The 15207-nt window shown below is 38.7% G+C and overlaps 1 protein-coding gene across 1 annotated transcript in view; it reads left to right on the top strand.

Annotated features, from left to right (window-relative positions):
* The window catches only part of GARS1 (glycyl-tRNA synthetase 1), a 51160-nt gene that overhangs the window by 16247 nt on the left and 19706 nt on the right, over positions 1-15207 (top strand). Inside the window, exons 4-9 of the mRNA XM_068972555.1 lie at positions 105-246; positions 1689-1777; positions 2172-2248; positions 8459-8604; positions 11011-11160; positions 14830-14992. Coding sequence (XP_068828656.1) covers positions 105-246; positions 1689-1777; positions 2172-2248; positions 8459-8604; positions 11011-11160; positions 14830-14992 — 767 coding nt within the window. The remainder of the gene's footprint in view (positions 1-104; positions 247-1688; positions 1778-2171; positions 2249-8458; positions 8605-11010; positions 11161-14829; positions 14993-15207) is intronic.

The following is a 15207-nucleotide window of genomic DNA, read 5'->3' as shown; positions in this document are numbered from 1 at the left end:
AGTACCTGTTTTGGGAATATGTGAGTCTTTCGGCTTTCTGATGTCTTCTTGCTTTGATTTGTTCAGAGTGATAAGGCAGAGTACGTTTTCCTCTCATTTTGCAGGTGTGAGTGGTCTTTATGATTTTGGCCCAGTTGGATGTGCTTTAAAAAACAATATTATTCAGACCTGGAGGCAGCATTTTATCCAAGAGGAACAGATCCTGGAGATTGATTGTACCATGCTTACCCCTGAGCCAGTTTTAAAGTAAGATTTCTACTTTGAAGGCTGAAATTCTTTAATTTATATACCTAAGTAACTTTTTGATTAAAAAAATTACCCATGTTCATTGTGAAAATCTGAAAAATAAAAACAAAATATATACTCATTGCCAACAGATAGCCAGTTTAAAGTGTCGTATTTATCCTTTCTTTTTAAGTTTAGAAGTAGCATAGTGTGGCGTTTAGTAGTAGCACAATGCTTTCTTTCACCTAATATAGGTGAACATTATATCAATAAGCTTCAAGAGTATTTTTAATGACAGAATACTATTCTCTGTTACAGATGTGGCATAATTTACTTAGCTGGTGCATTAGTATAGGCGTTTAAGTTTTAGTTTCTGAGTTTTGATTGTGCTGAACATCCTAATAGATGAATTTTTTGTATATCCTGGTGATTTCTTTAGTATAAATTCATAGAAGTTCTGGGCAAAACTATGTACATTTTTTAAATTAAATACTACTATGTGTATTGACGTTTCAATGCCGAAATTTAGATTGTTCCTACCAACATTGTTGAAAGCAGGTCAGCATTTCTCAGATATGAAACTGAAAGAGGAATTGTTACTATTTTTCATCATTTCATTTAATATTGCTTGTTAAAGAGCTAATTTTCACTTTTTGTATACCTTAAAGTGAAAGTGTTAGTCTCTCATTCGTGTCTGACTCTTTGCAACCCCATGGACTGTAGCCTGCTAGGCTCCTCTGTCCATGGAATTCTCCAGGTAAGAATACTGGAGTGGTTAGCCATTCCCTTCTTCATGGCATCTTCCCAGCCCAGTGATCGAACCCAGGTCTCCAGCATGGCAGGCAGATTCTTTACCATCTAAGTCACCAGAGGAGCCTTTTGCATACTTTAAGCTCTCTCTCAATAATTTCAGGCAATTAAAATAAGCTGAAATTCTTGATGATGGATCTAAAAGATCAGGACAACCTATTCTTAGCTGCTTGCTCCACTAATAGGAGCCACGTAGCGATAATACCAGTGTCCCTACAGGTTTCAGCAGCAGAAAACTCTTTCTTTAAGGTTCAGTGTCTGTACTGAGTTCTCACAGATTCTTGGCTAGTCAGATTCCCCATGGTTTTGGCTTTTGCTTGGATCACTAATAATAATGGGATAGGCATGGAGTAACTGATCCTGAAAGTAGCACAGACCTTGACAATTTGTGAAAAACTATAATCTAGCTAATATTTTTTTTCCTAAGGGAAGGGAGAACTTGGGAAGCAGGTAGGAATAGATTTAAGGAAGAATTTTCTTTGGCATACATTTTTATCTACCATGGGATATTCCATAATGGATATGGGACTTTTCATCTGTCAGATACACAGATGTAAGCTATGGATAAATATATAGATGGCAGATTGTCTTAAAAGGTAAAATTTATGTGTTAAGCTGTATGAAAATGACTAATTGACTTGGTATTAACTTAGGACTTCTGGCCATGTAGACAAATTTGCTGACTTCATGGTGAAAGATTTAAAAAATGGAGAGTGTTTCCGTGCTGACCATCTGTTGAAAGGTATGGCTTTTCATCTCAAGTAAACACCTTTTCAAGTAGGATTGATCAAAGCAAAGGGTTTGCATTAAACTTTTCTCTCAAGTTTTTACATTTTTTTTCTTGGGACATAATATACAAAGAATAAAGTGCACAGATCTTAGTATATAGAACAAGTCCTTTATTGAAAAAAAAATAAATATATACACACATATATACAGATAATTAGAAATTCTAAGTCAATGAAAGAATCAAGAGAGTATTATGACTGTCTTTGTAAAATCAGCCATAGGATTCATATAAATTAAGAATATTATCCTTGGGTTCAGTTTTTCACCTGTCCAGTGTTGAAACTCAAAAGTACATTGTCCCTTTTTCCCACTGATTGAAATTGACATGTACAACACTATTCTTGCAGCTCATTTACAGAAATTGATGTCTGATAAGAAGTGTTCTGCTGAGAAGAAATCAGAGATGGAAAGTGTCTTGGCCCAGGTAAGTACTTGAGAAATGTTATCATGATAACCCAGGTAGGTGCTGTCTTTCTTCAGCATTTGATGACTTGAATTCCATATTGTGCTGACCTGGTCACAGTAGTATAGAAGGAGAGCTTACCTTCTGTCCTTCGTATCATCTGTTTTTGCATTTTTATTTTCTCTGTCAGCATTTTATGGTTAACCCTTTATTTATGTCAAACTAGCAAGTCAGTGTAAATAGGAATGAAATTAGTTTTCTCTCCTCAGAAACCGGTTTTCTGGGTTTAATAGCAAAAACCAGGACAGTGTCTAAGGATGGGTAGTGTTCAGTGTGGAGATCTGGGGCAGACATCTGTGTGAGACTTTCTCATCAGCCACTTGATCTACTTCTGATTGGACTGTCCCTGACTATGTGCTCTTCTTAGAACCTGATGGAGCAGGCCCCTGCTTTTCCTGTAGACCTTTAGTTTTGTATTTAAGTTGACAAGTTTTAGGGAAGGCATGGAGATCATCTATTCTAACTTTTAGCCAAATGCAGAAATACCTTCTATATCAGAAGTAGTTCTTAATCTTTTTGGGGGGCCACAAACTGCTTTAAAAATTGATGAATACTGCACACCTTTGCCCCAGGAGGATCACATGCCTATATGTGAATGTTGCTGATTTCTCACCTCATCTATCTTTTTAAGCAAAGTATTTCTCCAGCACCATATTTGATCATGAAATCCACCACAGCTCATCTCTTAAATTTTATTTACTTCCTTGGATGAAAAAAAAAACAACCAGTACTTTTTTTTTTTTCATCCAAGAAGTAAGATTTTCTCTATCTTGTATATGAATAAGTAAGGCTGAGTGTAGAACTAACACCCCCAAAAGATGTCCTTTTCATTATAGGAGACTGAAATGCAAAAGTAGGAAGTCAAAAGATACCTGTAGTAACAAGCAAATTTGGCCTTGGAGTACAAAATGAAGCAGAGCAAAGGCTAACAGAGTTTTGCCAAGAGAACACACTGATCATAGCAAACACCCTCTTCCAACAACATAAGAGAAGACTCTACACATGGACATCTCCAGATGGCCAATACTGAAATCAGATTGATTATATTCTTTGTGCCAAAGATGGAGGAGCTCTATACAGTCAGCAGAAACAAGATTGGGAGATGACTGGCTCAGATCATGAACTCCTTATTGCCAAATTAAAACTTAAATTGAAGAAAGTAGGGAAAACCACTAGACCATTCAGTTCAGTTCAGTTTAGTTGCTCAGTCGTGTCTGACTCTTTGCAACCCTGTGAATTGCAGCACGCCAGGCCTCCCTGTCCATCACCAACTCCCGGAGTTCACTCAAACTCATGTCTGTTGAGTCGGTAATGCCATCCAGCCATCTCATCCTCAGTCGTCCCCTTCTCCTCCTGCCCTCAATCCCTCCCAGCATCAGAGTCTTTTCCAATGAGTCAATTCTTCACATGAGGTGGCCAAAGTACTAGAGTTTCAGCTTTAGCATGATTCCTTCCAAAGAACACCCAGGACTGTGTTCTCCTTTAGAATGGACTGGTTGGATCTCCTTATAGTCCAAGGAACTCTCAAGAGTCTTCTCCAACACCACAGTTCAAAAGCATCAATTCTTTGGTGCTCAGCTTTCTTCACAGTCCAACTCTCACATCCATACATGACCACTGGAAAAACCATAGCCTTGACTAAACAGACCTTTGTTGGCAAAGTAATGTCTCTGCTTTTGAATATGCTCTCTAGGTTGGTCATAACTTTCCTTCCCAGGAGTAAGCGTCTTTTAATTTCTTGGCTGCAATCACCATCTGCAGTAATTTTGGAGCCCCCAAAAATTAAGTCTGACACTGTTTCCACTGTTTCCCCATCTATTTGCCATGAAGTGATGGGACCAGATGCCATGATCTTCGTTTTCTGAATGTTGAGCTTTAAGCCAACTTTTTCACTCTCCTCTTTCACTTTCATCAAGAGGCTTTTGAGTTCCTCTTCACTTTCTGCCGTAAGGGTGGTGTCATATGCATATCTGAGGTTATTGATATTTCTCCTGGCAATCTTGATTCCAGCTTGTGCTTCTTACAGCCCAGTGTTTCTCTTGATGTACTCTGCATATAAGTTAAATAAGCAGGGTGACAATATACAGCCTTGACGTACTCCTTTTCCTATTTGGAACCAGTGGTATGACCTAAATCAAATCCCTTATGATTATACACTGGAAGTGACAAATAGATTTCAAGGGATTAGATCTGATAGACAGAGTGCCTGATGAACTATGGATGGAGGTTTGTGACATTGTATAGGAGACAGGGATCAAGACCATACCCAGGAAAAAGCAATGCAAAAAGGCAAAATGGTTGTATGAGGAGGCCTTACAGATAGCTGAGAAAAGAAGAGAACCAAAGGGCAAAGGAGAAAAGGAAAGATAGACCCATTTGAATGCAGAATTCCAAAGAATAGCAAGGAAAGATAAGAAAACCTTCCCCAGTGATCAGTGCAAAGAAATAGAGGAAAACAATGGAATGGGAAAGACTAGAGATCTCTTCTGGAGAAGGAAATGGCAACCCACTGCAATATTCTTGCCGAGAGAATCCCATGTACAGAGGAGCCTGGTGGGCTGCTGTCCATAGGTTTGCACAGAGTTGGACACTACTGAAGCGACTTAGCAGCAGCAGCAGAGATCTCTTCAAGAAAATTAGAGATACCAAGGGAACATTTCATGCAAAGATGGGCACAATAAAGGACAGAAATGGTATGGACCTAACAGAAGCAGAAGATATTAAGAAGAGGTGGCAAGAATACACGGAAGAACTGTACACAAAAGATCTTCATGACCCAGATAACCATGAAGGTGTGACCGCTCACCTAGAGCCAGACATCCTGGAATGCGAAGTCAAGTGGGTCTTAGGAGGCATCACTACGAACAAAGCTAGTGGAGGTGATGGAATTCCAGTTGAAGTATTTCATATCCTAAAAGATGATGCTGTGAAAGTGCTGCCCTCAATATGCCAGCAAATTTGGAAAACTCAGCAGTGGCCACAGGACTGGAAAAGGTCAGTTTTCATTCCAATCCCAAAGAAAGGCAATGCCAAAGAATGCTCAAACTACTGCACAACTGTACTCATCTCACACACTAGTAAAGTAATGCTTAAAATTCTTCAAGCCAGGCTTCAACAATACATGAACCATGAACTTCCAGATGTTCAAGCTGGTTTTAGAAAAGGCAGAGGAACCAGAGATCAAATTGCCAACATCTGTTGGATCATCGAAAAAGCAAGCGAGTTCCAGGAAAACATCTGCTTTATTGACTATGCCAAAGCCTTTGATTGTGTGGACCACAACAAACTCTGGAAAATTACAAGAGGTGGGAATACCTGACCACCTGACCTGCCTCCTGAGAAATCTGTATGCAGGTCAAGAAGCACAGTTAGAACTGAACATGGAACAACAGACTGGTTGGAAATCAGGAAAGGAGTACATGAAGGCTATATATTGTCACCCTGCTTATTTAACTTATATGCAGAGTACATCATGCCAAATGCTGGGCTGGATGAAGCACAAACTGGAATCAGGATTGCCAAGAGAAATATCAATAACCTCAGACATGCAGATGACACGACCCTTATGGCAGAAAGTGAAGAAGAACTAAAGAGCCTCTTGATGAAAGTGAAAGAGGAGAGTGAAAAAGTTGGCTTAAAACTCACATTCAGAAAAAAAAATCATGGCACCTGGTCCCATCACTTCATGGCAAATAGATGGGGAAACAGTGGAAACAGTGACAGACTTTGTTTTCTTGGGCTCCAAAATCACTGCTGATGGTGATTGCAGCTATGAAATTAAAAGATGCTTGTTCCTTGGAAGAAAAGCTATGATCAACCTAGGCAGCATATTAAAAGGCAGAGACATTACTTTGCCAACAAAGATCCATCTAGTCAAAGCTGTGGTTTTTCCAGTAGTCATGTATGGATGTGGGAGTTGGACTATAAAGAAAGCTGAGTGCCAAAGAATTGATGCTTTTGAACTGTGGTGTTGGAGAAGACTCTTGAGAGTCCCTTGGACTGCAAGGAAATCCAGCCAGTCAATCATAATCATGAATATTCATTGGAATATTGGAATGTTGGAATCCAGTCGTGAATATTCATTGGAAGGACTGATGGTGAAGCTGAAACTCCCAATACTTTGGCCACCTGATGCAAAGAACTGACTCACTAGAAAAGACCCTGACTCTGGGAAAGATTGAAGGCAGGAGGAGAAGGGCATGACAGAGGATGAGATGGCTGGATGGTGTCATTGACTTGATGGACATGAGTTTGAGTAAGCTCCCGGAGTTGGTGATTTACAGGGAAGCCTGGCGTGCTGCAGTCCATGGGGTTGCAAAGAGTCGGACATAACTAAGCAACTAAACTGAGGACTCCCTAACACTGCTTTCCTCTGATGGAAATTACTGGACACTTCTCCACTGTTGCCTTGATTTTTTTAAACCTGCTGATTTTCCTCTGCAGTGTCTGGCTTTCCCAACATTAGCTGAGAAATTTTCTCCTTTGTCATTTAAATTGAAAAACTTCTTAATCTGGCTGTTGACTCATCTGCCAATTTATTTTGGGCCATATGAAGTATATTCTGTTCCCTTTTTGAAACTCATTTCTTCCACGTTGTTGCTTATGGCTTAGAAAATGAATTCTTATACTTTAATACTGTTAGGGCCACACCCTCATTTCTCATTTCCTTCCTTTTCCAAAGACATGACCCTTCGTAGAAAGAAGACATGAAAAGAACCCCAGATTACACCTAAATTATTCTCTTTCACATGCAGAATTGTAGATTTATTAGGGATTTTGTGTGTATGTGTCTTTGATCTTAACAGCTTCGTTCATTTCCAAATAAATTGTCAGAAACAGGAAGTAGTTAGTTGTTTTGTTAAGTCATAATTTATAGTTTGAGCACTGACTTTCTGTTTCATCAGGTATATGTTCCAGGAGAACAGTTTGGATTTTGATTTTGATTGCCATATCATATATATCTGTGATATCTCATACACACACACACACAGTCGACCCTTGAACAACATGGTTTGAACTTTGCAAGTCCACTTAAACTGTGATGAGTTTCAGTAGTAAACTCTACAGTACTACACAGTTTTTAGGTGGTTGAATCTGCAGATACAGAATAACTGTGGATAGACAGGGCTGGCTGTAGGTTACACGTGTTGTTCAAGGGTCAGTTCTGTATTCTTGTCAATTTAATCTTCAGTGAAGTGTTAGAAACCCATGGAAGTGGCCTGATGCTGAAATGGCCCCAAAGGATTTCCTGGGCAGAGGCCCATCTGTTGCTTCAGCATATAATAGCATTTTTTGCATCTGTTAATGCTTGTGATTCCTTCTCAGCTTTATGAAGCATGATATTAATAGTTTATCTAAAAGGCATTGATTCACCCTCTGTGGCTAAGAAACGAGGTAGAATCTGTTCTCCCCATTTTGCAGATAAGCAAACAGGCTCAGAGAGGTTAGGAAGGAACTTGATCCTGAATCACACAACCCATCTGTGGTGGAGTTGGGCAATTTACCCAGGATTTTCTGATCCCGAATGGCCATAAATCATTAGTTGATTTATCTAATTATTTTTATTAGACATTTTTTAAGTTTAAATATTCTTTACTATTAGATGGTTTGTCATCATCATTCGAGGTTCTTGAATTGGAGATCCTATATCATTTTAGAGAGTTTGGCATTGATCATCAGTGTATAGGATGTGCAGTGCACTGGGAAATGCGGAAGTGGATAAGACACAGCTTCTGCCTTCAAGCTTCTCCCGTGGTATCTAATGGGAGAGGAAAGTTACATGCACATTTAATTAATAGACAGGGAAGCGCACCTGACTCTTAAGTATACAGAGTAGTAAAATTCATTGTGTAGACTTATCTGCATGATTCTTGCCAACCAGTAGCTATTATAATTGAACAAGAGATATTTTGCCCTATCTTTCATTGTGAAATGGTACACGTGTGAATTTTAGGTCGGTCCTACAAAGACACTCCATTTCTCTGTTGGTGAATGTAAGCTATGTAAATTGGCAATGGTTTTAATATAGACATCTTGAAGATTAGGTTAATCTGATATTTTTATTTTGGGTGAATTTTAATGGTGGGTGGGGTTTTATATATAATATTTTATTGGTATGCCTTGTTTTTTCTCAGTCTCTTACACTAATCATTTTCTTGATGTATTCTTCAGCTCGATAACTATGGACAGCAAGAACTTGCAGATCTTTTTGTAAACTACAATGTAAAATCTCCCACTACTGGAAATGATCTTTCCCCTCCAGTGCCTTTTAACTTAATGTTTAAGACCTTCATTGGACCTGGAGGAAACATGCCTGGGTATGTATCACTTATTGTTTATGTAATTTATTATAACTACTTGTAATAAAAGGTAAATATTAGTAGCAACCATAAAGGAAAATGTTTGAAAAATGATTTGTACGAAGTACACAGAAATATATTAAGGAGAAATAATGATAGATATATTCTAAAATTTTATTTCTTCTAATTCTTTCTGAGTATAATTTTTTTTATTATATATTGTCATTTGGGGGAGGGCATAAATACAGAAGTCTGTAATCATCACTTCTTATAGTTATTCCTGCATAGGGCAGGAGAAAGAGTTGAAGAATGATTTTGAAGGATATTGAACCCACTGTTGAGGGAGACTTTAGAAACCATTTAGTGTAGATCACACTGCCCAGTGGAACTTTCTGCAGTGTTGGAAATAGTCTATAAGCTGTTGCTGTCCAATATGGTAGCCACTAGCCACTGCCATGTGGCTGTTGAGCATTTGAAATGGGGCTAGTGCTTCTGGGGAACTGAATTTCTAAACTTATTTATTTATTTTTTGGCCATGCCACATGTGGGATCTTAGTTCCCCGACCAGCAATGGAACCTGTGGCCCCTGTGCTGGAAACAGATCTTAATCGCTAGACATGTGACTAGTGGCCTACCCTGTTGGACCAGATACATTTAGCTTGTTGATTCATTAAAAGGTGGTTTTTGCAGATAGAGTAGAAAACCTGTAACAGTTTGCAGTATGATCCAGAATTTATATGTTCAGATTCTTTGTTCATTGTTAGCAAAGTTAGTCAAAGTATTCCATTTCATAGCCTCAGATATTTTTCTCATGGTCTCATTTTAGGGTAAGACAGGATAGGTTTTGCTAGATAAAACTAGATCATGCTTCCTGGAGTAGAGAGTAAAGAATAACAAACATGAATTGTGACAATGTATTATTGGAATAAGACAGTGGGCTGGTTTAGGATATTTTGTGGAAAGAGGCAAAGGATGAGCCTTTCATTTTGTTAATATAGAGAGTCATAAAATGGGCCATGACCTGTGACCTGCCTTCCCACTGCTGTGAATTTATCTAAGGAAAGAATTCAACAGGAAAGGAAGGTATACTTATCAAGAGTGTATTAATTAATGATAGAAGATAGTGGAACAAAACAGCAAAAATGTTGTTCAGTAAAGTTCTTGGGGAAAAAATTAAAAACAGCTAATTTTAATATGTCTTTAACTATTCCTACTTTAAAAGAGGATTTTAAAAGATAATTCAAGATAACCTGTGCTCTGAAAGTGGTTTATAACATCTAATTCTTGCTCTATGTCTTTAAGCAGTAACATAATGGGATTTTATTATGGATGTGAAAACAAATGTGACTACTTTGCCAAAAAGAAAAATAGAGTATATAAATTGAAAGTAAAAATAACCTATTCATCCAGTAATTTGAGGACTGCTAAATAAATGATAGTAGTTTATTTTAGTAGAATACTCTGCAACTGTTAATAAGAAAATTTTACTGTTTTTTTTTTATAAAATGGAAAAGCATAAAAGAAAGAATTAATAATTTAGTACATTCTACTTAATAAATATGCATAGTAACTGTAACTATGCTTATATTTGGATAAAAACCAAAAAATAAAAAGAATTGATATATTAGAGTGAGAAGACGGTAAAATTTTATTTTTTGTTTAAAAAGTTTTTTCCATAAAACGTTTCTTTTGAAGTAAGTTCTTGAGAGTGCTTTCTTGTGTGATATTTTACACAGAATATTTTCTGTGAAATTGAAAAGGAAACAATGGGTATAATGGTATATTTGAGTGACTATGTCTTTTTAAAATGTGGAGAAAATCAGAAGCAGCCTTGGGCTGAAAATACAAAATACCACGAAGATTTGATCATTCTGGATTTTCCTATTTCTTTGTGTCTCTGGGTACAAAGAAGAAAATTATATGGAAAGCCTTGAAAATTGCCTGCTGTGATGTAATGGTTTTGTTGAGTGAGTTCTGATGTTAATTGTCAGCCTGTACTGGCTTCTTTTTATTAATAGTTCCACGGTTATGCTTTGATGTGGGTTAACAGCAGAGGGATGCTTAACTTTATTTTTAAAAGGATCTAAAATTGTCATCTGCCTCCAAAGTAAGTGATTAATCAGGAGAATATCTGAAGTTTTAGAGACATCATGAGAGAAGTCATTTTTGATTCACTGGAGTGATGAAATAAAATGACATTTCTAACAGTGGTATTTCCATACCAATCACCTGATACCTTCTCTGTTACCTGTGTGAGAATGTTTGCTGCTGAGGAAAATATCTATTTCTAAAACATTTTTAGGGCCCATTCAGCTTTGTGTGAATAGTATATTTAGGACTTTTAGGATTTGTATCTAGAATTTCAGATTTATTGGAAAACATGATTTCTTCCTTTGTAACAGACTGGTTTGTTTAAATTTATAGATATTTGAGACCAGAAACTGCACAGGGGATTTTCCTGAATTTCAAACGGCTTTTGGAATTCAACCAAGGAAAGTTGCCTTTTGCCGCTGCCCAGATTGGAAATTCTTTCAGAAATGAGATCTCCCCTCGATCTGGACTGATCAGAGTCAGGTACCACCCATGGTGTTCTGCTGGTGAAATTAGTGAGTGACTTTTGCATTGAAGTGGAAACAAAGGCTTGCTGATTTGAAACAGCTTTCTTCTTGCTTACCTCATTTTTAAACTTATTTCTTTTTGGTTGCACTGGGTCTTCGTTGCTGCTCACGGGCTTTCTCTAGTTGCCACAAGCAGGGGCTGCTCTTTGTTGCAGTGCACAGACTTCTCACTGGGGCGGCTTCTCCTGTGGCAGAGCGCCGGCTCTAGGGCGCATGCTCGTAGTTGTAGCGCCCAGGCTTAGTTGTTCCCCGCTGCTTGGAATCTTCCCCGACCAGGGCTCAAACCCGTGTCCACTGCATTGGCAGACAGATTCTTATCCACTGTACCACCAGGGAAGTCCTTTCTTACATGATTATATCTTTATTTTTATCTTTCAAAAAAGTTTGTTTCATGTTTGTTACCTTCAGTTGTAGTCTCTGGGATGATGGGCGGTTTTGAGTGACTGTGTGGTTTGAAGGGGAGGGGTGAATAGCTGACGTTTCACATCTGCTCCAAAATGATCTTTTCCCCTTGTTCATGTTCTGTTTTGAGGATGGCAAGATCTTGATTGTCAACGCAGGCATTTCCTGAAAGTGGTGGTGGAGATGAGAGTAGGGTGATTTAGAAGGAGGTGAGGGTTATGGCAGGAGGGCCATCCTAGGCATCCAGGGCAGACAGTGTTGCTGGTGTTGGGGTGAGGGTGTTTCAGTAGCCAGTTGGTATTCCTCCACATATTTGGGGTACCTTTATGACAGAAAGTCCAGCTAGCAAGCCTGCTTCTGTCTACTCTAGTTCAGACAGTCTCTTGTCCCTATTCTAATAACCTCCCTTTGTCAGATGTATCCAGGAATGTGCAGGAAGGCATCTTGGCCCTGCTGAGTTATGTTTTTCTCATTATGAGTTAGCTATTTATGACTTAGGTTTTTTGCAATTTCTATACATTTTCTTAGTGATATTTTAAGGTAATAAATTTCATATAAAATGGGCTGTGTTGGTAAACTTCACTTTCTTTTTCTTAGACTCCAGAGTATTTTCCACAGCCCCAGCAGCCCACCCACTTCCTTTGTTGTCTTCTTGTCATGCTGTGCTTAGTCTCCCAGTCGTCCGACTCTTTGTGACCCCATGGAGTGTAGCCTGCCAGGCTCCTCTGTCCGTGGGGATTCTCCAGGCAAGAATACTGGAGTGGGTTGCCATGCCCTCCTCTAAGGGATCTTCCTAACCCAGGAATCGAACTGGGATCTCCTGCATCGCAAGCAGATTCTTTACCAACTGAACTATGGATCTTCCTTGCTGAAATTACAAGCATCAGGCATCGCATATCCCTCCTATAACTATCAGAGCATGCAAAGCCCCTGCCTAATCTTGTGAGTCCTGGTGACACCCTCTGAGGAGATGCTCCTATGTTCTCACCAGACTTTATCTTCAGGCCTGTAGTCCCTTCAGCTGAATGGTCTAGGAAAGGGAGAGTTCATGAGGAAGGAGCTTGTACAACTTAGAGAAGTGGAATGCGGAGGACCTGCTGAGCCTTGCTGCAAAATGAAAAGTAGTCCTAAATTTTAACTGGGTATTGTAACATTGACAAACTTGTCAGACTTGAATTTGTCTTATTTCTCAGTCTCTGGGTTTCTCCATGTCTTTTTTCCTTTTGCTTTTGGAAAAGAAAGTGTCTGCAAGCGTGCTTTCAGAATAGCTGTCTAAGACTGAGCTTGTCTAAAGCCAGTGTTTTGGAGAGGGTTTACATCAAAGAGAGTAACCGTTGAGTGATTATAAAGGACCATGAAGTAAGGCAAAACTTGGGGCCTGTGGAATAAAAAGTGATAAGCAGGGAAAGCAGTTTAGAACAGAGAAACGGTCCCAGGAGTTAATGGGGGAAAGTCCACTGGGGCTTCCTGCCATTTTATTTCCTGGTCTTCTGGATTTTGGTTGATTTTGTCATGTGCCTCTGCAGAATCCTGGTGGAAATCCATTCATCCTTCACAAGTCAGTATCTCCATGGTTTTTACTCCATGATAGGGCTAGGACGGAGAAGGCAATGGCACCCCACTCCAGTATTCTTGCCTGGAGAATCCCAGGGACGGGGGAGCCTGGTGGGCTGCCGTCTATGGGGTCGCACAGAGTCGGACACAACTGAAGTGACTTAGCAGCAGCAGCAGCAGCAGGGCTAGGACTTGTTTAATGTTTCAGCTTCTTCTTGACTTAGAGTTGGCAGGTGGTAAGTCTTTGTATAGCTGTGATCCCTTTCGTTTAGGTGGGGAGTATCAGTTGTCCATATGAAATTTTTTAAAATTAAATTTCATTTTGATTGTCTGGCTCTGTCTTCTAGTCTGATGACTATTTTGTCTCCACAGTTCAGGTAGAGTCTCTGAACTCAAAGATGAGAGACAGCTGATACAGTCAGTGCTTGTGATGATCTCCGTCTCCTGTCTGTGAGCTTGGATTAATTGACAGGACTTTGGCAGCTGATTATCTGGGGATTCTGGGCAGGCTCTTTATTTTGATCTGCCCTTCATTTTAGGTGTTCTCTTGCTGTCGTCCTGGTTGGAAGCTTTGTGAGGACAGACATCAAGCTTCTCTTGTCTGTCTCTCATTGCTATGCTCGCAGAAGATGTTTGATAGCTTTTGAAAGGCAATTAAGATATAGGTGCTGCTGGACTGAACAAGAGATGACATTAAAAAGTAAAAGTAAAAAAAAAAAAAAATCAAAGCTCTTTTGCAATGCATTTCATGTATTTTTAGGACCCATTTAAGCAATTTTTCATTACTTCTAAAACATCTGAGATAATCATGGAAGTGCCCTAGTAAATTATGTATGTGTGTTTTAAAGAAGAGAGATTTGATTTTGACTCATAAAATTAACTTAAAACATTCCCCCCCAATAGCTACTAAATTGCCATTCAGGGAAATCTTTTTAGGAAACCATTACTATGTGCATATTTATCTCATCATTATGCAGTTCGCTTGATGTTAGCTTGTTCAATTCATGCTTTACGTCCTCTGCCTTGAATAACACATCATTTAGGAAGCTGTTACTCTAAAGACACCAACTGTATGGTGCCATTATCAGTCATTTACTTGTTCAGAGCAATAAAAAGGAAGAAATCAGACTATTATAAAAGCTAAATTCACTTTTAATTGCCATTCTTGAAGAAGTAAATATCAGGCACTTCATTTAGTGTGCATTAGTAAAGACTTGCCAGTGCTTTAAGGAAAATCATTTTATTTGGAAGGCACTATTCAGTAACTCATTTTTTGTGTGTGTCTGACATTTGCTCAGAGTCTCTTAAATTTTATTTTTTAAAGATTGTTTTTTGATGTGGACCATTTTTAAAGCCTTTATTGAATTTGTTATGTTATTGTTTCAGTTTTATGTTCTGGTTTTTCGGCCAGGAGGCATGTGGGATCAAGATCAAGATCACTCCCAACCAGGGAGTGAACCCACATCCCTGCATTGAAAAGCAAAGTCTTAACCATGGGATCACCAGGGAAGTTCCTGGGTTTTCCTAATTTTTAAAAAACTGTATCAATCTGTTCTTTAACAACTATTTTCCATATCATTCTGTGTTATTGTAAAATGAAGTTTAAAATAAGGGCTTTGTTCACTTTTTTTAAGTGTGCCACTTTTATCCTTTATATTTTTGCTTTCAGAGAATTCACAATGGCAGAAATTGAGCATTTTGTAGATCCCAGTGAGAAAGACCATCCCAAGTTCCAGAATGTGGCAGACATTTACCTTTATTTGTATTCAGCGAAAGCCCAGGTCAGCGGACAGTCTGCTCGGAAAATGCGCCTGGGAGATGCTGTTGAGCAGGTAAGATTCCATAGATAACTTAATTTAGAGCATACTTCTTCCTGGAGTTCAGCACTTAGCAGATTCTGTGTACTGGATGATAAAATGTTTTGACAGTCACTTTATTTTGATACAGTATGTGGGTTGTTTTTTTTTACAGTATTTATTACACACTGTTTTTATATTGGGAGGGAATTACCTGAATATGCCAATGTGTGGGCCATTGGGACTAACAT

The sequence above is a fragment of the Capricornis sumatraensis genome, chromosome 5, assembly GCF_032405125.1.
Source record: "Capricornis sumatraensis isolate serow.1 chromosome 5, serow.2, whole genome shotgun sequence".
In the NCBI taxonomy this organism is placed as follows: domain Eukaryota; kingdom Metazoa; phylum Chordata; class Mammalia; order Artiodactyla; family Bovidae; genus Capricornis; species Capricornis sumatraensis.
This window is presented reverse-complemented; position numbering and strand designations above follow the sequence as displayed.